Consider the following 22,799-nt stretch of genomic DNA (forward strand, 5'->3'; position numbering starts at 1 on the left):
GTATCCTCAGGGTAGCTGAGCTATCCTGTCAAACTTGCTATTTTTCCTGCCAGTGCCACAGGAAACGGGTTTTTGCTCTCTGTTTTAAGTGATGGTAACCCCCTCTAGAAGCAGAATTTCTGGTTTTCATGGCCAACCTGTCCTGATAAAACTATCTGACTTTCTGAGGTGGGCGGTAATAGTGGGGGATAGTGGCATTCCCTGGTAAGAAGGCCACTGGCTCCCCACAGTCCTTACTCCAATATCTAGCAGCTTCTTGAATTGTCGTATTAGGATAATTTTCAGAGCTCTGGAATGGTTGTTTTATACAGTGTAGTCCTTTTTATAGGTGTTTGGTGGGAGATCTCTTCATTCTACTATAGCTGGAAATCTCACCTCTCTTTTTCTAAATATGCTTTTATTGATTTGTTGTTGTTTTTTTTTCGGAGAGAGGAAGGGAGAGAGAGATAGAAACATCAATCAGCTGCCTCCTGCACACCCCTTCCTAGGGATCAAGCCCACAACCCGGGCATGTGCCCTGACCTGGATTCAAACCTGGACCTCTGAGTCCATATGGGACATCTCAGTCCTCTGAGCCACACCGGCTGGGCTCTCGCTTCTTTTTGAACTTTCTGACTTCTTAGTCCTTCCCTCCTCTCTCCCAGTCCCACTGGGTCTCTCTGGACTGCAGTCCAACGCTCTAACTGCTGAGCCAAACCTGCCAGGGCTCAAGCTATTTTTTTATTGTGCCAAGCCCACCTCTAGACATTTACATTAGGAGTTTCCCATAATTGCACTGCAGTGCTCTTCCCCCATATCTTCACTTGGTTCTCATCTTCATATTATTCAGGTTTGTGTTCAGATTTTACCTCCTTTGATAGATCTGCTCTGACTTCTTCCTTTTTATCATGCTCTATCTTCTTAGTGTATGTGAAAATATATTGTGTATTCCTTTCTGTCTGTCCTTCATGGCTCTAGTAAGTTTGATGAGGGTAGAAACTTTGTTGGTCTTATTCACTACCACATCCTTAATATTGTGAATGATGCCTGACACAGAATAGGTGCACTGTATTTGTAGAATAACAGTGTTTTCTATAGAGTTAGTATGTCCTTAGTGAACTAATAAAAAATGACCCAGTAAAAATGCCTAGGCTTGGCATAGTTGTATATTTAAATACATTTCAAGCATGAACTTTGTTTGCCTAGTACTGGCTTGATTAATATATTTATAAATACTGCTCAATGAAATTTGTGTTTTGGATCTTTTAGGGAATTTTAAAATGAGAAAATTTAAGCATCCTTTTTAAAAGACTAGGATGTGAACAGCAGAAGAATAAGGGTAGATGTATCTTTAGGTCCATGTACTTGCTTCACTTATGTATTCTTTTTATACAACTTCTGTTACCTGGGAATTTAATAGTTACCTTGGCTAATGAGTCTGGAAAAATAGCTAGCTTATTTTCACATAGTTGGCTGTGTTGAAAAAAAAAAAGTGCATCTTAATATCTGTATATCATGAGAGGAGTGAGTCTTAGCTTACTGGCAGTTCTCTCACAAAAATACCTACCTACATGCGAATTGCCAAAGATTAGCACAGTTTTAAAATTGGTCAAGTTTTCTGTGTCCTCTGAAATAGTTAAAAGAGTCTGACTTTAGTTGTTATCTTTGTTAAAGCAATTATACTGCATTGAATTTGTTTATTGCTTCAGCTATAAACATTTTATAACAAGTGATGGATGATTGATGTCTTATAAAAGAATGTTAAATATCACTGTGTACATAAACCCAGCTCTCATGGTCAATTTAAAGGGACAGGAGAGTCTTCTCGAGTTTCCTATTTCCTTGAGAGAACAGTCATAGAATAGAATATTGCAAGTCTCTAGAGGAGAAGGAACATTGACTTCTTTTTTGCTACCACCTTCTACAAACTGGAGCCCACTCTGCTGTAGGACAGTTCTGCTTGTTTGGCTTGTTGTCTCCTATTATGCATCCCCGACTCCTCTTTGTTTTTTACTTTTTCTTCTAACCATAACAGCATTTCCCTTCCAGATTCTAAGTCATATATTTTATGTTTTATAGCTCTCCTAAATCATTATTTTAACTGAAATTTTATACTTTCTGTCTACATAGCTGGTGCTTTGGTGTTCTTTTTCTGTTATGTAATTTAGCCTTTATTAACTGATTTCTGACAGCCCAAATATATTGTTGGAATTTATCTTTTTTGTTACTATATACCTTCAAATTATGGTGTTAGGAGGGCATCATGTTATTTAAGTTTTTCTTTTCATGAAGAATGAGCATAATTTTGAAACTTTCCAAAGGAAAAATTATTTGTGTGGTCAATAAATTTATCAATACTACATAGTTTCTAGTATGTCATATTTTAACTCTCTAAAAATTAGCAACTAAGCCATCTAATGGGGTTAATTCTCAGATTTCTCACTCTTTCTTAGAAAACAGTAGGGCTTATAAGAGTTTTCTTTGCATCCAAATTTATTTGTTGGTGTGATGTTTGATTTTTATTATAGTTGTAAAAATTATAGCAGTAATAGCTCATTTCAGGTATCTCTTATATACTGTAAACCAGTGCTTCTCAATTTTTTTGTGATAAAGTACCAGTTTTAAAATTTTTTAATTCATTGAGGTAAAATCCAGTACAAATAAATTAATGCAAAAGTGAAATTTTAAGAAATACAAAATTTAGGCCCTACTTTTTATTATAAGATTCATTGATATAAAATTACTCTGTCAAATTGCTAGAAAAGATACCGAACACTTATTTTCAATTTGATTTGCAGAGCAGTAATAAATAGTTAATGGACTATTAACAAATACTTTACAGGTCAGCACTGATCTATAGACCAGTAACTTATCTATAGCCTGCTGTTTGTAATGTTTAATGTTAATTCAGAAATATTAGTCAATATGATGAATAGCAGTTATCCTTTAAAAAATATTTTTTTGGTGTTTCCTTTTCAGAACCGAGAGCTCCAAATCATGAGAAAGCTAGATCACTGTAACATAGTCCGATTGCGTTATTTCTTCTACTCAAGTGGTGAGAAGGTAGGTCTTGCAGAAAGTGTGTACTGAATGTTGTGATAGACTTGTTATTCTTCTAGAAATAATTCCCCTTATCCTGGTGAAACAGTTTTGCTAATTGAGTGGAAGAATTCCAAAAGATAGGCCCTAGAGATTCTGAACTCACGATATGATCATTGATCATTATTAGTTATATCAGGAAAATGTTAATAAAAGGAATGAATTTTTTATACTTTCTTCCTTTTTTAAACTCCTGTCCTCAGTTCTAAAGCAATTTTATATATTTTTTAAAAACAATTTATGTTCCTTGTGTGCTTCTGGAGTCCTATGTTAGTTCACTTGTTAATTGGAGGGAGGAAAATGATGTCATTTTGTTAAGTTGAAGTATTGGAGGGGAAAGGAAAGGAGGAGGATGTCGATAGGACCAGAATTGAGACTTACACATTGGAAGGCAAGTTTAACCTATCCTTGGCTAAGGAAAAGTTGGAAAGTGTATAAGATTTAAGAGCTTATAAGTGGTCACTGTGATCACATTTAATTCTGTCATAGCAAAGGATAATTAAGATTTTGTACTGTGAATCCCTCCTTCTCCCCCTTCCCCTTGATCTTTCTCTTCAGAAGTTGTAATAACTAATGCCATTGTACTCACTGGAATTGGCAGCATAGAACATCAGTTTCTTCTATTGTGGTCTTTTTATTTCTGTCTGTTCACTGTTTCTTTTTCCCAGAGTCAGTTGTTTTATTACATTTATTTCTTCACTGGTTTGTGGTGAGGGGGCACAAGTGACAAACCAACCTAATCTTTTTGAGTAAATAAATATGACTTTGGATACTTCCATTTGATATTTTGGACCTCAGATATCATGTATATACTATCTCAAGTCATTAGATCCATAATACTTCTTGATTTCTAGGCCAGTGGTCTTTTTACTTCACATACCTATTTCTCAATGTATCCGTGTTTAATTATTTTCCATTAAACTTTATTTAGATTATTTCCTTAGAAATTCTTATTTTTATGATAGAGCCTGTAATATGGGAACATACCTATATCTTAAGCCAGGATTTTGATATACTTGCCTACAGATATATAATTGGGTGTGTGTCTTTGTGTTAGCTAATATTTTAACAACTAAATTGGTTCTGTTTTTGTTTTTTGTTTTTTGTTTTTTAATATCCCTATACCAAATTGATTCTTTAGTGACTTGTTTTTCAGGTGCACCCCTGCCCTTTAAGTTTAAATTTCCTCTGCTTGTATTAGAGACTGTAAATCCTCATAAGTATTTGAGCTCTTTTGTTTCTAAAGCCAATTACTTGATTCTTTTTTTTTTTTTTAACCCAGCAAACTGTTATGTCTTTAATTTTATCTGTTTTGGCATGTCTTTACTTTTTCCTGTCCCTCCCCAAATACAATTATGGAGCATCTGTTTTGTTTACAGAACTCTTAATGGAATTTTGCATCCTCATGGCTTTTTGTTATTAGATGCTAGACATAAAACCCTGGGGAGGAGAGTAAAGGTCAGAAGTTTTTGTTCATTGAAAAACTGGATTGCATACAGGTTCATTTACAAAGATCTCTTACAAAACCCCTAAACATTTTGTCTTGACTACTTAATTTATATTGCTTCCCTATGTGACAGTATTGTTTCAGTACTTTATAAATTTTAACTCATTTAACTTTTATGAAGATAAAGAGAAAAGGAAGAATATTAAAACTTTTGAATGTAAGGCTGTATTTGTGATGGCAGCCAAAGGCTTATCTGACTGGTTGGTTTGATAGAAGCTCCCATCATAGTCTGCCCTCGCTGTTACTTAAACCTGCCTTGGGATTGACAGTGGACTGACAGTTGGTTCCATCTGTGTATCCCAGAGGATGACTTTCCTTCCTGCTGCTGTACAGAGCTGCTTATTTATCTTAAATAGTCTTGCAGATAAAGAACAACTGAGAAGTCATTAAGGGAGATTAACCAGAGTACAGAGAACCTCTGCCTGTTAAAAAAAAGAAATATATTTTCTAATATTTTATTTATCTCAGAACTTTCTCTTGAGCATTGTAAATTGTCCAAAGTGAAAGAAAGACACCTCTTAGCCCTGGCTGGTTTTGCTCAGTGATTAGAGCATCGACCTGCGGACCAGTAAATCCCAGGTTCCGTTCCTGCTAGGGGCTTGTACCTCAGTTGCAGTTTGTCCCCTGCCCTGGTTGGGGTCGTGTGGGTAGATGTTTCTCTCTTTCTCTTACCCCCTCTCTCCCTCCCACTCTATCTGAAGATAAATGCAAAAAAAGGTCCTCCAGTGAGGATAAAAAAAAGACACCTCTTAATTTTGGATAGCTCCATTAAAAAAACAGAAAAAAAGAAAAGTGATTATTGCTGAAAATAATGATCTTTTCTTTTTTTAAAAAAAGAAAGATTTTCTGAGGATATGCAGAAATATACAGGTTCAGAACCTCCCATAATATACCAGCCACCAAAAGGATAATTTCTTCTTGACCTACTCATGATCTTCACTTCCTTTCTTTTGAATTGTTCTGGCCAGAACCAACATGTCACTGAAGAGACCAGCTAGTAAACTAGCATGAGATGGGTTCTGCTCTAGCATTGAGAGCTCAGAGTTGTTATTATTAATTCTAACTCCTCTAAGAGTAGGTTACTTAGAGTAAACTCAGAACTGCTGTTTAGAAAGGGATCTAATGTCTTATGCAATTCTTACAAATCCTTAAAGATGATTTCTTTCTGAACTTGGCAGTCCTGTATCGGATAGGCATTTTACTAACAGAAACGTTATGCATTGCTTATGTGTATATATTAGAAGGGTTTTGAGGGAGAAAATAATATAGTTTTAGATGCCTCTGGAACATGCAGATAGAGATGCCCAGTAGGTAGTTGTATATATGACTCATAAGTAGAGGGCGCTAAATGGAGGGATAACATTGATAAGGTTGGGTAGATGGGGTGTGTAGCCATGTGGTAGAACTCTTACTTAGGAGTTTGGGAAGAAGAGAGAGGGGATGTTGTTTGAGGCCAGGGCAGTGAAGAGCTGGCAGTTTGCCAGTATTGCTTTCTGGTCGTAGAATATGTTGAAAGGTGAGAACAGTTCATTTGAGAGAGCTGCAAGGAATCCAGTATTACCTTTGGGTGGGATCCAGGTTTTGTCAATGGCAAGGCAGTAAAAAGAACCCTCTATGAAGAGACTGGGGTTTGAAACTCCATGAAGAGTTTTTGGTAGGGGTTTGGGGGTAGCATTTCAGAGAGCTCAGGGGAATCTCTGGGCAGGAGATGAATGGTAAGAATATGAGCCTAAAGGAGGTTTGAGGATATAATTAGGGGATTGAGCTGAGGGATTATGAGGATGAGAAAGAGAAGGAGTCAGTGTTTCAGGGTTATAGGGATGATAAGTTTGGTTAGGTTCCATGGATAAGTTCACTTGTATATGGAAATATTTTGTAATCCTTTCATCATCATCATCATCATGTGACTGTCATTTTCTACCTCTTTTTCTAAGCCTTTTTTTTCTTTTCTGTCTACTTTGTCCCTTTCACTCTTTGTTTGTTTGTTTGTTTGTTTTGTTTGAGAAAGAGGTAGAAACATCAGTGCGAGAGAGAAATATCTATCAGCTGCCTCTTGCACACCCCCTATTGGGGATCAGACCTGCAACCCAGGCATGTGTCCTAACTGGGAATCAAACCCGGACCTCTTAGTCCAGGGACGACGCACAATCCACTGAGCCACACCAGCTGGGCATTCCCATTCATTCTTGGCTCTGGGTCTTTATCTTTCTGTCTCTGGGTTTCTGTCCCTCTCTCTTTGTCTGTGTCACCCCTCAGATCTACCCTTTTCCCTCCCTGTCAACTGGTATATGACTGCCTGGCTGTGTGTCTGTCTGTCTCCCTCTCCCATCCTCATTCCCCTCTATCTGTTGGCTATTTCCTGTATGGATCTCTCAACCTTTTACTCTGGATTTCTGTACTTCTCTTTTGTTGGGTTTCTACCCATCTCATCCTCTTTCTTTGAATATCTAATCCTTTCTAAATTTTTGCATGGGTTTTCATCTGTCCTGAGCCTTCCTCATTCTCTTTCTTGTATCTCTTCTCTCCAAGTCTCTACTATCCCTCCCCCCACCCCTTTCCCCAAATTTTAAAGAAGAAACATTTTCACTCACTATCCTGATTTTTGACTTCAGTTCTACACATTTTATTCTATATGTTTTATATAGTTTAAGAATGATTATTTATAAACTTATTAAACATTCAAGATCTCAAAATCTTTCCCTTGTTGCCTCATAGTATTTGTAGTTACTGGTTATAGAATATTCTTTTTTTGGTTCCTCACCCAAGGATATTTTTCTACTTATTATCAGATAGAGTGGGAGGGAGGGAGAGACAGAGAAAACCTCAATGTGATAGAGCCACACTGACTGGCTGCCTCCCACACTACCTCTCCAGGGCCAGGGACAAATTGCAACCAAGGCACGTGTCCTTGACCGGAATCAAACCCGCGACTCATTGATCCATGGGCCAACGTTCCAATAGCTGAGCCAAACTGGCCAGGGTGGTTATATAATATTCTATTGAGTTATTGTACTACATAATACTCTTAACTAGTCTCCCATTGTTATTTTTAATTTTAGAATTAAATTCTAAAAGGATGGAAAATTGATTTTATTCCTCATATTGACTTTATTTTATTGATGGTAACTGTGTGGATGGCTGTGTGCAGAAGAGAAAGGTTATACCACTCTACTGGGATCAGAGATAAGAATGCAGTGCTTGATTTTGCCTGTTTGCCACTCGTCCTGGAGAGGAGAGGGTAGAGGTGAATCTGTTCTGGAAAGTAAAGAGCACTGGCTTTGTAGCTAGAAATATTTGAGTTTGCATCCCAATTCTGCCATTTGATAGGTATGACTGGGCAGAATATTTACCTTTGTAAGCCTTTTTCTCATTCTCATCTACACAGTAGGGATTTTGTAAGGAAAAAGTGTAATGTTTATTAAATGCTTATCATAGCGCCTAGCACATAATTAACACTTTTTTGTTTCATTTTTGCTTTTAATATTTTATTTTATTTTTTATCTTTATTTTTTTTAAGTATTATAAATCCCCCCCGCACCCCTCCCCCCCGGCTTTTTTCCTCATTGACCCCTTCCTTCCCGCTCCTATCCCTCCTCCTACTTTTCCCAAACTTTTGTCTGTGTCCATTGGTTGTGAAATGTATGCATATAAGTTCTTCGGTTTGTTTTTTCCCAACCCTCCCCACCGCCCCCACTCCCACCCCTTCCTTCTGAGGTTTGTCAGTCTGTTTAATTAACACTTAATAAACATTCATTTACAACATATTTGACAGATTATTGTTTAGTAATAGCAAATATATATTGCACTTGTTATGTGTCAAACATTACGTTAAACCCTTTACATGTACTTTATAACTAACTTAAATCTCACAGCAACCCAGTGAATAATAAGTACTGTTATTATTCCTGTTTTATAGATGAAACTAAGGCAATCACAGTTAAATAAGTTATATCTCAGAGTCATACAGCTGCTGAGTGGCAAAACTAGGAGTCAACTCTAGGCAGACTGTATAGTATACTATACTATTTAGCCTAGAATGTAAGTTTCTGTTCTCCGGAAGCAGTGTGTTAGAAGTGTAACATTTAAAAATATCTTAGTAATGATTTCCAAATAAGGAGAGATTCTACAGTTCTTTGGAGAACTTTAAGAAGAGAGTAAATAGCCTTCTGGTGTATGCTAATGTAGTAGCAGTAATAATCATAGCACCAAAACTTATGTGGTGCTTACTATATGCCAGGCAGTAATCTAAATACTTTACTTATACTCTTCCCCTTTTTTGGAAGAACTTGAAAAGGATTGTTAATTCTTCTTTAAATGTTAGAATTTACCCTGAAACCATCTAGTTCTGGAGTTTACTTTCTGGGAAATTTTTGATTACTGATTTAATCTCTACTTGTTATATAGATTTGTTGAGGTTTTGTATTTCATCTTAAGTCAGTATAGTAATTGGTGTGTTTCTAAGAATGTATAGATTTTTTTTAGATTAATTATCTAATTTGTTGGCCAACGGTTGTTTATAATATTCTGTTATTTTTTTATTTCTGTATCATTCTTTTTATTTTTGTAATTAAAATATCCTCACTTTCATTTGTGATTTTAGTTATTTGTGTCTCTCTTTTTTTTTCTCCTTTGCCAGTCTAGTAAAAGTAGCTTATTGTTCAGTCTGTTTGGTCAGAAGTTGCATGTAAGCCCTTTTTGCTGGGGATGCTTTTGCTGTGTTGATGTATCAATTTGGGAAATGATTGGAGTGTATCCCACATTCTGCTCAGCCTAGCTAGCACCTATGCATATCTTTATTGACCTCCACAGATGACCTTGATCCCAAGAAGGCTTTTTCTGGCTCTTTCCTTGGTTCTCTGTGTTAAACTTCTGATGCCTTACCTTTTTGCTTGTGTCATGGACCTACTGCTTCCTCTTTTATTTTATTTATCTTCACCCGAGGACACTTTTCCACTTCTTTCCCGATAGAGTGGGAGGGAGAGAGAGAGAAACATCGATGTGAAAAGGGACACATCGAGTGGCTCCCTCCCGCACGACCCCAACCAGGGCCAGGGACAAATCACAACCAAGGTACATGCCCTTGACTGGAATCGAACCCACGACTCATTGGTCCGCGGGCCAATGCTCTAACTGCTGAGCCAAACTGGACAGGGCAAACATTGATATTTTTCTTTTTAGGAAACATCGATGTGAGAAAGAAACATTAATTGACTGCCTCCTGCATGTCCCCTACTGGGGACTGAGCCCACTGCCCCGGCATGAACCTGACTGGGAATCAAACTGGGACCTCTCAGTCCATGGGACTACACTCAATCTACTGAGCCACACCGGCCAGGTCTACCTGCCTCTTAATTGTTCTCCACAGAGTTCTCCGTTGTTTTTAGACAATGCTCATAGGCATGGAGTTCTCCCTGCTGTGGGTCAGTCTGTTTTTGCAGAGCATATAGTCTGCCTTTCCCTCTGGACAGCATCCCTGTTTTCCCTGCACTAGAACTAAGAGTGAGGAATAACCTTTCCTAGAGTAACACCCCAGTATATGAGTGGACACTGTAGGAGAGACAGTTACAGCCACTGGTCTTCACTTCTTACTCCCATCATGGGAGCTCTACCCTATGAGCAAGTTGAGGATAAGGCTCACAAGGCCCCAGCCTGCTATTCCTGGAGTAGAGCTTCTAATGACTTAATAGTTGGGACTGGGTAGGGAAAGGAAGACACAATCCTCTTGGCTCTGCCCAACTAGAATATCTCTTTTGCAACATGGAACACAGCCGGTCACTTCTAGGGTAAAATCACAGCCCCATACTCAGAGCTAAGGGAAGAGGGAGCTATACCCCTTTACTTGGCCACACCTGTCTGGAGTAGAGTTCCTGGTAGAGCTTCCCAAACATGGAAGTAGGATGGTAGGGTAAGGGAGTGGATCTTAGCTAAGATGCCACAGACTCTTGCTGTTCTTACTGAGATTTGTTTCTTCATTTGCTGTATGCCCGTAGAACAATTTCCAGTTTTGTTTTGTTTTTAATCCTCACCCAAGGATATTTTTCCATTAATTTTTAGAGAGAGTAGAAGGGAGGGAGGGAGGAGGAGAAAAAGTGAAAGAGGGAGGGAGCCAGGGAGAAAAGAAGGGAGAGAGACATCAATGTGAGAGAGACACATGGATTGGTTGCTTTCTGCACATGTCCTGACCAAGGCCAGAGAGCAAACCTGCAACCCAGGTACTTGCCCTTGAGCAGGAATCAAACCCGAGATCATTTGGTCCACAAGCTGATGCTCTAACTACTAAGTCACACTGGCCAGGGCATCCAGTTACTTTTTACCAGTTAAATAATTCACCAGTTAAATTTTTGCTTTGCTGAGGAGATTTCCTGAGCTCCTTACACTGCCATTCCAGTCCTGCTCCCCTCTTACTATTTTCTACGCTTTGTTTGTGGACTGTTTATTGTTATGCTAGGTAGAAAAGAAGAATAAAATAGAGACTTCATCCATAATGGGTGCATACTGAGGTGTAAAAGAATAGGATAAATAGTAATGATTGAGCATATATTGATTGTCTTCTGTCTTTTAATTGTATACTTTATCAGTAAAAGATTTTAAGCAAGCACAATACCATTGTACGAATACATTTCAAAACAAAATAAATAATTTAAAAAGATAAAATAAATATAATATGCCCTATATGTGATCATTTTCATCAGATTCAATTTCTTAGAGATATTCTTTTGATTAACTGTAGAGATTATTACATAATGTCTTAAATCATGAATAAAAATACAGAATTTTCTTTTAAAATATTGGGATTTACAAAGTGCTTTTTCTGTATATTTTATGCATTTTTCTTCTCTAATCATCAGTACTACAAGATAGATACCAGTATTACTTTGTAAATTTTATCATTGAGAAAATCCGAGTATGGTGTGATTAAAGAATTTGTTTAGTGTTGCATAACTAGTAACCACAAGAGCCACTTTCAGATGTAGATTCTTCAACAGTAAAGTCTATGTTCTTTCCAATCACCTGCTCTGTCTCAATTCTTAAAGTTCATTTCATTTCAGTATAGTGTTTTATGTACAAAAACAAAGTATAAGGTCTGTCTAAATTAGTTTGAGAAGGACAAGAAAAGAAATATACTACAGATTGATACATGGAGTAACAGTATTATATACTATGAAGAGAAGTAGTATAGAGGAATGTAATAAATACCCAGAGTGTCAACAAAGGAATTACATAAAGGTGATGCTTGTCCAGAGTTTTGAAGGCTAAATAGGGACTATTTAGATAAGTAGTGCAGAATAAATGTGTATCAAGTTCGAAGAACAGGATGTTTGAAAGGCTTGGTGGAGATCAAAAGAATGGTTTGTGTAGAGGAGTTACAAATATTTTAAAATTTCTGGTATATAAAGTAGGAGTGTGTGGGGATAGTAGTGGGAGTTGAAGGTGGCCAAGTAGAAGTGGGTTGATACGCTTGGGTGAAGGTCAGCCGCCCTCTATGAAAAGGACTTAATGTTTTAAAGTAAATTAAACCTCAAACTATAGAAACTGTGTGTGTGTGTGCACATGCACGTGTAAATGCTAAGCAAAATTATAGCTAAATATACATATTTCACCATTATCTGCAGAGATTCCAAGACCCCCAGTGGATGCCTGAAACTGCATATACTACTGAAACTTCTATATACTGTACTATGTTTTCCCCTATATACACATACCTTTTCACTTAAGTGAAGCACTTTATTGCTTCTCTTTGGCATATCCAAATTGCCAGCACCACTGTTTTCGTGCATTGGGGACATTACTAAGTAAAATAAGGGTTACTTTAACACAAGCACTGGGATACTGCGACCATTGATCAAATAATCAAATAACCGAGAAGTTAAGTGACATAACAGGTGGGTAGTCTATACAGCATAGATACCCGGGACAAAGGGATAATTCACATTCTGGACAGGAAGGAGTGGAATGGCACGAGATTTGATCATGCTACTCAGAACGACATGCAATTTAAAACTTATAATTATTTATTTCTAGAATTTTTCATTTAATATATTTGAGCCACAGTTGACCCTGGGTAACTGTAATTGCAGAAAATGAAACCAGGTGTAAGGGGGGACTACTATACCTGGTCAAGTTTACAAAATACAACTCTATCCTCCTCTTTCCTTTTCTCTCTCACCTTCTTTACTGTGTTAAAATCACTGATAGCAGGAAATTAAGAGGCTGCCTAAATAAGCCTAATTTTGTATCATCCTTAAAATTTTATGTTGATTTCTGTTAAAGTGGTATACTCATAATCTGTATGAAACTTTTACTGATGAAATGCTGACATTTTCAGTGGAGTGTGACCTAGGGAATGAATTTATAGGTAATACAAAACTTCTTGATGTGGATAAATTACATTTGTCAATATTTGTCAATATTATAACAAATAAGATGTGAATTTAGGAGTTTATTTTGAGTATCAATTACCAACTTTGTTTTTATGTTTTAATATTTTGTGAAAGTAAATACTATTACATGCATGTTATTTTTAAAAATAGAAATAAAACAGAAGGATAATAGATAAATGTAAAGTCTTCTTTACTCTCCAAATCTTCACATCCTTCTCCATATAGGTAAATTTCTTGTGTGCAGATACAAGTATGTATATCAGATGTTAATGTAATAAAATATACATTATTTTGAAACATGATCATCCTCTTTCTCAACAATATAACAGTATGGCTTTTTATGTCTATATGCATAGACACTGCACCTAGTTTCCATATTGTTAACATCATATATTAGTATGGTACATTTATTACAATTAATGAACCAATTGGGATACATTATTAACTACATTCCTAAGTTTAACGTCTTTTTTCTCTTTCATGATCCAATTTAGACTATCACATTATTATGTTTTTATGACTCTTAGGCTCATCAGGGCTATGGTAGTTTTTCAGACTCCCTGTTTTTGGTGGTTTTAGTCGTTTTTTGAAGAGTGCTAGGTAGATATTGTATAGGATGCCTCACTGTTGGAATTTGCCTGGTGCTTATCTCGTAATAAACTGGGGCTTAGGTTATTTGGAAAAGACCACAGAGTGCCATTTTCTCGCATCGTATCAAGGTACATACCACTATCAACACAATTTGTGACTGTTGTATTAATCTTGATCACCTGGCTGACTTAGTATTTTTAAATGTTTTTCACTGTAAAGAGACTCTTTTTTTACCAACCCTTTCCATGCTGCATCCTTTAGAAGGCAGTCACTATGCACAGTCCATACCTAAGAAGGAGGGAGTTATGTTCCTTCTTAAGGGCAGAGTGGCTACATAAATCATTTGTTTTTCTTTTGCATGAGAGGTTGTCTCTTCTCGTTTATTAATATATTTAATCATTTATTTCATTGTGGACTTTGTGTTTCTTTTATACTTTGGGTTATAATCTAATACTATTTTATTTTTATTGATTAAATTGTTCCAGCTTTGGCCATTGGGAGCTCTTTTCAGTTATCTTCTGTGCCCCTTTGACATACCTCCATTAATGTGGGCTTTTTGTTTTGTTTTTGAGTATTCCTTTACTTTCTGGTATGTAGATTATTTTTAATTTCTTGCTCTTCATACATCTTCAACCATATTTGTGTGTGATATATACATACATACATATACATACAGACAATTGTTTCCACAGACTTAATTCCTAGAAATGGCATTGCTGAGTTTAATTGGGTGTCGGTATGGCTTCACTTTAGGATGATTATGTAAATGACCATTGACTTTCCCAAAACACTGCAGGAGTTTGGGCTTTCACTAGAAGTGTATTATGGTACATATTGAACCATGACCCTATTCCAGTACTTAGTTTTCTCAGATTGAATTTTGTTTTTCTAATTTGATAGGTGAAAAATTATAGTTCATTGTTCATTTTTTACACTTCTTTAATTATGAATGAGGTTGAGCATCTTTCTACATTTTTGTTGGCCATTTGTATGACCCATCTGCTCATGTCCCTTTTTATTTTTTAAATTGGAATGTTAGTCTTTTCTTACTGACTTTTAAGAGCTATTTGTATTTTATTTTATTTATTTTTTTAATAGTACTTCTAATTCTTTTATTATTACGTTTAGGTAGCACAGTGTTTGAGAGCAGGATAAAGGCTGAAATGGGGAGACATGAGTGAAGGGGGAATGAGGAGGGTGGGTCTGCGGGGAATGCTAGGGGACCGGAGAAAGGTGATGGGCAGGCACAGAACTTATCTTTTCACTATTTTGTGTCATCTGGGCAGCATGCCACACCCCCTGTTGGAGAGGGGACAGGCAGTAGTCCTGCCTGGCCTGCCTAAGAGCTATTTGTATTTTAAACAAAAACAAATTAACCCTTTGTCATGTAAGCAAAAAATATTTTTGGCCAAATTGTTATTTTTTTAAAAATTTGGTGTTTTTTGTTTTTTGTTTTTTTTTGTTTTTTTTTAAGTAGTATAAAAGTTTGATGTTTTTATGTAATCAAATTGGCATTATTTTTCTTAATAGCTTACAGATATTTTGTCTATCATTTGCAAACACACTCATGTTTTATTTCTGGTACATTTACAGTTTTTTAAAAATGTCAGTAATTTTGATATTTATTTTCTTTGAAGGTGTCAGATTGTGAGTTAAGGGTGAATGAAGTTTGCTATAATCCTTATTGTATGCTAGGTGCTCATCCTTTTTAGCCCAATCCTTCCTCCAGTCTCTCAAGCAAAACATATTTCTCTTTTTTCTAATTCACACCCACTTTACTGTTAGTATTATTTCTAGCTCTAGCCAACCTGGTACACCCCTCAGAGAAAAGTCATTTATTTTGAAGGTTTTTTTGCTAGTCCAAGTTCCCTAACCCATTTTTGAGGAGAATCCTGGGCTTTGTTGTTTTTCTTACTGGGTTCTCTGATATGCTGCTTTGCATTCTGTTGGATTATTAGAATTATAGCATGATTCTGTTTAAAACTGCAGCCTCAAGCAGTTTTGTTTCATTGACCTCAAAAATCACCATGATCGCCCTGGCCGGTTTGGCTCAGCGGTTAGAGCGTCCACCTGCGGTCCGGAGAGACCCGGGTTCGGTTCCCGCTAAGGGCGTGTGCCTCGGTTGCAGTTTGTCCCCGGCCCTGGTTGGTTGTGCGGGTGGCAACCACTCGATGTGTTCCTTTCACATCGATGTTTCCCTCTCTCTGTCTCTTCCTCTCTCTCCCTCCCACTCTGTCTGTACAAAAAGTGGAAAAATGTCCTCGGGTGAGGATAAAAAAAAACAAAAAACACTATGATCTGTTTTTCAAATGTAGGATGGAGTTATCTGTTGAATTGTTAGGTCTTACCAGAATTTTGTCATTTAAATTTCTTTGTTGGTGAATGGTTTTAGAGGAGAGTCCTTAAAGGAGTGGTTCTCAGCAGTTAGAGAGTGGTTTATTCATAAGAGTGATAACTAGGAAAATCCAACCATTGAGAGAAATTTTCCCTAAATTGTACATCATGTAATTTTTCGAAGATTTCTGAATAAGATACACTTTGTATACTATAGATTCCTTTTAAAGGATTTGTAGCAATGGCTCCTTAGCAAATTTATTGGAAGCCTAATAACTGTTCTTTGAAATTAGTACTTTCTCATCTTAGTAGACTGTTGTCAGCATGTCTATTTAAATTATACTTCTATATGTTGTATTTTTTGCATTCAACTTTTTTTTTTTTTTTTTTTTTTTGCATTTGGCTTTTAAAACTACAGCTAATCTGTGAGTATTTGGGCATTCTGTTGATAGCCCAAAGAGAGATTACATTAAGAAAACAGCAGACCTGAGACATTTCAGATCATTGTAAGTAATAGAAATTGATCCTGGTCCTTTTATCATCTTGAAATATTAGCATTCCCAGTCTCTTGAATTATCTTTTGCACAAATCTCCAAACAAAACTACTTTAGGAAGGTGAAAATGTTAAATTTTCCCTCTACTGTGATGGTGCTTCCTAGGGATATGCACTCTTCACTCAGGATTATTCCTGTGGCTATTTAATTTACAGCAGAACACCTGTAAGTTTAACAAGAGCATTTAAAGAGCATGGTGTTATTGAGCCCGTTAATTTCAAATCAGGATTGGTGGTAGTATTATTGGTTAGTTTTGGTTTTTAGTCTTAGAACCCAATTAGATTTTTTTACGTGGATTTGATTTTAATACAAGCACAGAGCCATGAAGTGAAATATACTGCCTAAAAATTGTCAAAGGAAGCCTGAATTGTTCAAAGTAGAGTAGAATTATCTTTATTGATATGAACAAAATATTTCTGTAACCTAATATTGCATTAAGTTTTTCATTAACTGCACCTCAGTGTGGATTCCTTTTGAGTTCTGTTCAGTTATACCTATCCTTTATTTTTCAGATGAATTACTGTCAAATCTTGCCTTTCACTCTACATAATAAATTGATACTTTGATTTTAATCAAAGGGCTTTATATTTATATTTATTTGTTAAAGTTTATATTGTGCTTTTGGCTTAGTGTTCCAGACTATTACAGTTCTTTAAATTTATTATTGGTCTCCCTTTTTAAGCCATTTTTCCTAGGTTTGTGTCAGTCTTAGGTAGTTGCATTGAAGTTAGAAATTGTAAACTGACTGCCAAATTCCCTCCTTTATGTGTTTTATTTGGCTAGCATATTCCGTTAATATTTTTTTTGAATTAGAATGCTTTCAGTCAAGTCTTTTACTATCTGATTTACCAGCCGCTGTTTCTTACTGCATTACATATTTTGGCTACACACATTTATGTTTATTGCTTAGCCATTGAAGGCATTTACTTTTGCAACCTCTAATAAATGAAATCATTCATGAAAATATTGATTGGGATAAGTGAAGGACAGAGCTTGTAGCCCTACAACTAGAATCCTTTCTTGACCTTGGCATTTATTTTTTAATCTTTTTATTCTTCAATTTTGTTACGATTGTTTAGCAAATGAATTAAATTGTAATGCAGTTTCACACATCTCCAGGTCATTCATAAATATATTATGATTAACTTTGTCAAATGATTTGTTAAAATCAAGAAACCTTGTTTGTAATCAAGTAATAGTTCAAAAAGGATAGCTTTGACATCTATGTTAATGACCTTTCTAAAACCCACGGCTCACTACTCCTTGAATTCTACTTAACACAGCAGTCCCTTTGACACCAGTTTAGCAGTCTGTTTGTTTTCTTTATTGGACCACACCTTCACTTGGAACTGATCCTTGTCTAAATCTTGATCTCTGAAATTTTAAGAGCAATCTTCAGCATTACTCTTGTTACCCTCAGTTTTACATACAACCTCATCTCTTTACAAAAAATAGGGTCATCAGGCATTCACTCATTTTATTTACAATTCTCCCTAGCATCTAATCACTTATTTTAGATGTACAGGAAGAAAAAAAATGATATTGTTCCTTTCTAAATATGACAGTAATTAATATTTGAGTCTTCTTTATGTGACAGGTAATTTGCTTACAGAAATTTATATATGGATTATTTCTTATAATCTTAAGATGGTCTTTTAAAGCAGATACCATCATTAGCACTATTTTATAGGAAACTGAGTTCTAGAGAAGTTAAGTAACTTGCTTGTGGTCACATAACTTTATTAGCGGAGTTGAGACTTCTGTATAGTTTTTGTGTCTCATGCTAACTTTGCCTCTTAATTACTGTACTGTATAGCTTCTCTGTGTTTTTGTTCCCCTCTTCCTGAGATGTTCTAGAAACTCACTTTCTCAGTTATCCCTTTTTATTACTTTATTCTATCTTTATTCATTCAGCCTATGTATAAATCTAGGCCTCTTTTGTATCAAAAGATACAAACAAAAGCACATCAACAATTTTTCTTTGACTTTGCTTCCCCTCTAGATACCAGCTCTTGCCTGGCCAGTAGGGCTCAGTGGTTGATCATAAACCCATGCACCAAGAGGTCATTGGTTTGATTCCCGGTCAGGGCACATACCCAGGTTGTGGACCAAATCCCCAATGGGGGGACATGCAGGAGGCAGCCAATCAATGTTCTTTCTCATCGATGTTTCTATCTTTCTCTCCCTCTCCCTTCCTCTCTCTCTAAAATCAATAAAGGAAAAAAAAAAAAAAAGATAGCAGTTCTCAGCTCTCTCCTTACTTTTACTACAAGGCATTTTGTAAGAACAAACGAAATTAACTGCCTCCTATTTCTCACCTGCCATCTGATGAACCATGATATACAGATCCAACACTCATCAATGCCCCCTACCATTGAAATCTCAGCTTTGGATCTCTTGATGTTAGTCTTTTCTTGCCTTCTTCTTTTTTTTTTTTTATCCTCACCCGCGAACATTTTTCCTTTTCTTTGTTCAGACAGAGTGGGAGGGAGAGAGAGGAAGAGAGAGAGAGAGAGAGAAACATCGACGTAAAAGGGACACATCGTGTGGGTGGCAACCACTCGACATGTCCCTTTCACGTACATGTTTCTTCCACACTCTCTCTCTCTCTTCCTTCCGATTCTATCTGAACAAAAAATGAAAAAATGTCCTTGGCCTCCATTCTTCAGGAAATAAAACAATAGAAGAACCAGAAATGGAGAGCAAGAAGAGTTGTCTTTGTCTTTAAGGTAGAGTGAAACCAGAAGCATAAAGTATTCTAGAACCTAAGTGAAGCAGGTGTTTCAAAGAAGGGGAAACATGATGACAGCCAAGTAGAAGGGAGGAGTTAGATGATGACTAAAAATTGACATGGGATTCAGCAACAAGTAGATTATTGATCTTGATGAATAATTCTAATTCTGGTGGTGTAGTGGTGGTGAAATTCAGTGGAGTAAGTTTTAGAGATAATGAGATGAGGCAGGTATTGGAGAAAGTAAGTGTTGATATGCTTTTGTTTGTATCTTTTGATGGCTAAAAGGAGCCCAGATTTATATGTAGGCAATTTGCTTTTATGGTTTTTTAAATTTTATTAATTTATTTTTGTTACAGATATTTCTCCTTTTTTCCCCCATTGACACCCTCCTCCCCATCCCCCCCACCCCATGCCCGGCTTTGTTGTCCATGTCCATCGGTTATGTGTACATGCATATAAGTTCTGTGGTTTATCTCTTCCTTCCTTCCTTCCCTCCCCCCACTACCCCCTTCCCTGAGGGTTGTCATTCTGTACTCTACTTCCATGTCTCTGGGTCTACCCAATTCCTCACACTGTTATGTGCATTATATTCCACAAATAAGTAAGATCATGTGATATCTATCTTTCTCTGCTTGGCTTGTTTCGCTGAGGATAATAATTTCCAGGTCTCTCCATGTCGTCTCAAAGGATAAGAGATCTTTCTTTCTTATAGCTGCATAGTACTCCATTGTGTATATGTAGCACAACTTTTTTTTGTTAGTTTTTCAGTATTTAAGAAATGCCACTTTTATTTTTATTTTTTTATTTTTTATTAATTAATTTTGTTACAGATGTTTCTCCTTTTTCCCCCACTGATTCCTCCCTCCCCCTCCCTCCCTGCCCTTTCCCCAGTTTGTTGTCCATGTCCACCGTTCATGCATATATGCATATACGTTCTGTGGTTTATCTCTCCCCCACCACCCCCCTCTTGAGATTGTCAGTCTGTACCCCACCTCCACGTCTCTGGGACTACCTCATTCCTCAGACTGTTATGTTCATTATATTCTACAAATAAGTGAGATCATATGAAACTTGTCTTTCTCTGTTTGGCTTGTTTCACTTAGGATGATACTTTCCAGGTCCCTCCATGTAGTCTCAAAGGATAAGAGATCTTTCTTTCTTACAGCTGCGTAGTACTCCATTGTGTAGCACAACTTTTTTATCCATTCGTCTACTGATGGACAGTTGGGTTGTGATCACTGGGTCAAATGGAAGTTCAATTTTTAATTTTTTGAGGAAATACCATATTGTTTTCCATAGTGGCTGCACCAGTCTGCATTCCCACCAGCAGTGTACCAGAGTCCCCTTTTCTCCACACCCTCGCCAACACTTGTTGTTTGATGATTTGTAGATGGCGGCCATTCTGACAGGTGTGAGGTGATACTTCATTGTTGTTTTAATTTGCATATCTCTGATGATTAGTGATGTTGAGCATTTCTTCATATGTCTCTTGGCCATTTGTATGTCCTGTTTGGATAGGTGTCTATTTAGTCCTCTGTCCATTTTTTAATTGGTTTCTTTGTCTTCCTTTTGTTGCATTGTAGGAGTACTCTATATATTTTGGAAATTAACCCCTTATCTGATATATCATTGGCAATTATACTCTCTTATACAGTGGGTTGCCTTTTCATTTTGATAATTGTATCTTTTGTTGTGCAGAAGCTTTTGAGTTTGATGTAGTCCCATGTGTTCATTTTCTCCTTGGTTTCTGTTGCCTTAGATGATGTATCAGTGAAAATTCTGCTGCGTATAATGTCCGAAATGTTGTTGCCTACATTTTCTTCTAGGATTTTTATGGATTCACGGGTCACATTTAAGTCTTTTATACATTTTGAGTTTATTCTTGTGTATGGTGTAAGTTGATGGTCTAGTTTCTTTTTTTTTTTTTTTTGGCATGTAGCTGTCCAATTTTCCCAACACCATTTATTACAGAGACTGTCTTTACTCCATTGTATGCTCTTGCCTCCTTTGTCAAATATTAATTGAGCATATTGCCTTAGGTCCATTTCTGGGTTCTCTATTCTGTTCCACTGGTCTATATGCCTGTTCTTGTGCCAGTACCAGGCTGTTTTGATTACAGTAGCTTTGTAGTATAATGTGATATCAGGAATTGTGATCCCACCTATTTTGTCCTTCTTTTTCAAGATTGCTGTGGCTATTCGGGGTCTTCTTTGGTTCCATATGAACTTTTGAAGTATTTGTTCTAGTTCTGTGAAGTATGTTGTTGGTATTTTGACGGGATTGCATGGAATCTATAGATTGCTTTGGGTAATATGGACATTTTAATGATGTTAATTCTTTCAATCCATGAACAAGGTATGTGCTACCACTTTTTTATACTTCCTCTATTTCTTTTTTTCAATGTCCTGTAGTTTTCTGGAAATAGGTCCTTTACTTCTTTGGTTAAGTTTATTCCTAGGTATCTTAATTTTTTTGCCGCAATAATAAATGGGATTGTTTTTTCAGTTTCTCTTTCTATGAGTTCATCATTGGTGTATAAGAATGCCATCGATTTCTTGACATTAATTTTGTATCCTGCTACTGTGTCAAATTCATTTATTAAGTCTAGTAGATTTTTGACGGAGGCTTTAGGGTTTTCTGTGTTATAGTATCATGTCATCTGCAAATAATGACGGTTTCACTTCCTCTTTTCCAGTTTGGATCCCTTTTATTTTTTCTTCCTGTCAGATTGCTGTGGCTAATACTTCCAGTACTATGTTAAATAAGAGTGGCAAAAGTGGACATCCCTGTCTTGTTCCTGTTCTTAAGGGGAAATGCTTTTAGTTTTTGTCCATTGAGTATGATGTTGGCTATAGGTCTTTCATATATGGCCTTTATTATGTTGAGATATGATCCCTCTATTCCCACATTGCTGAGCGTTTTTATCAGAAATGGGTGCTGGATTTTGTTGAATGCTTTTTCAGCATCTATTGATATGATCATGTGGTTTTTATTCTTCATTTTATTTATGTGTTGTATCACATTTATTGATTTGCGAATATTGTACCAGCCTTGCATCCCTGGGATGAATCCCACTTGGTCATGGTGAATAATTTTTTTGATGTATTGCTGGATTCGATTTGCTAGTATTTTGTTCAGGATTTTGGCGTCTATGTTCATCAGGGATATTGGCCTGTAGTTTTCTTTCTTTGTGTAGTGTCTTTTTCTGGTTTTGGAATTAGAATTATGCTGGCCTCATAAAACGAGTTTGGAAGTCTTCCTTCTTCTTGAATTTTTTGAAATAGTTTGAGGAGATTGGGTGTTAGTTCTTTTTTGAATGTTCGCTAAAACTCCCCCGTGAAGCCATCCGGGCCTGGGCTTTTGTTTGCGGGGAGAGTCTTGATTACCTCTTCAATTTCCTTAGTTGTTATTTGTCTGTTCAAGTTTTCTATCTCTTCCTGGTCTAGTTTTGGAAGACTGTGTGTTTTAGAAATTTGTCCATTTCGCTTAGTCGAATTTGTTGCCATATAATTGTTCATAGTATTTGTTAAAGATCCTTTGTATTTCTGTGGTGTCAGTTGTTACTTCTCTTTCATTTCTGATTTTGTGTATTTGGGTTCTCTCTCTTTGTTTCTTGGTGT

At 36.5% G+C, this 22,799-nt stretch overlaps 1 protein-coding gene across 2 annotated transcripts in view; it reads left to right on the forward strand.

Annotated features, from left to right (window-relative positions):
- GSK3B (glycogen synthase kinase 3 beta) overlaps positions 1–22,799 on the forward strand; it is a 179,611-nt gene that overhangs the window by 81,881 nt on the left and 74,931 nt on the right. For both annotated transcript variants that reach the window (XM_036243905.1, XM_036243903.1), the window contains exon 3: positions 2,959–3,042. In XM_036243905.1, the coding sequence (XP_036099798.1) occupies positions 2,959–3,042 (84 nt within the window). The remainder of the gene's footprint in view (positions 1–2,958; positions 3,043–22,799) is intronic.

The sequence above is a fragment of the Molossus molossus genome, unplaced genomic scaffold, assembly GCF_014108415.1.
Source record: "Molossus molossus isolate mMolMol1 unplaced genomic scaffold, mMolMol1.p scaffold_m16_p_5, whole genome shotgun sequence".
In the NCBI taxonomy this organism is placed as follows: domain Eukaryota; kingdom Metazoa; phylum Chordata; class Mammalia; order Chiroptera; family Molossidae; genus Molossus; species Molossus molossus.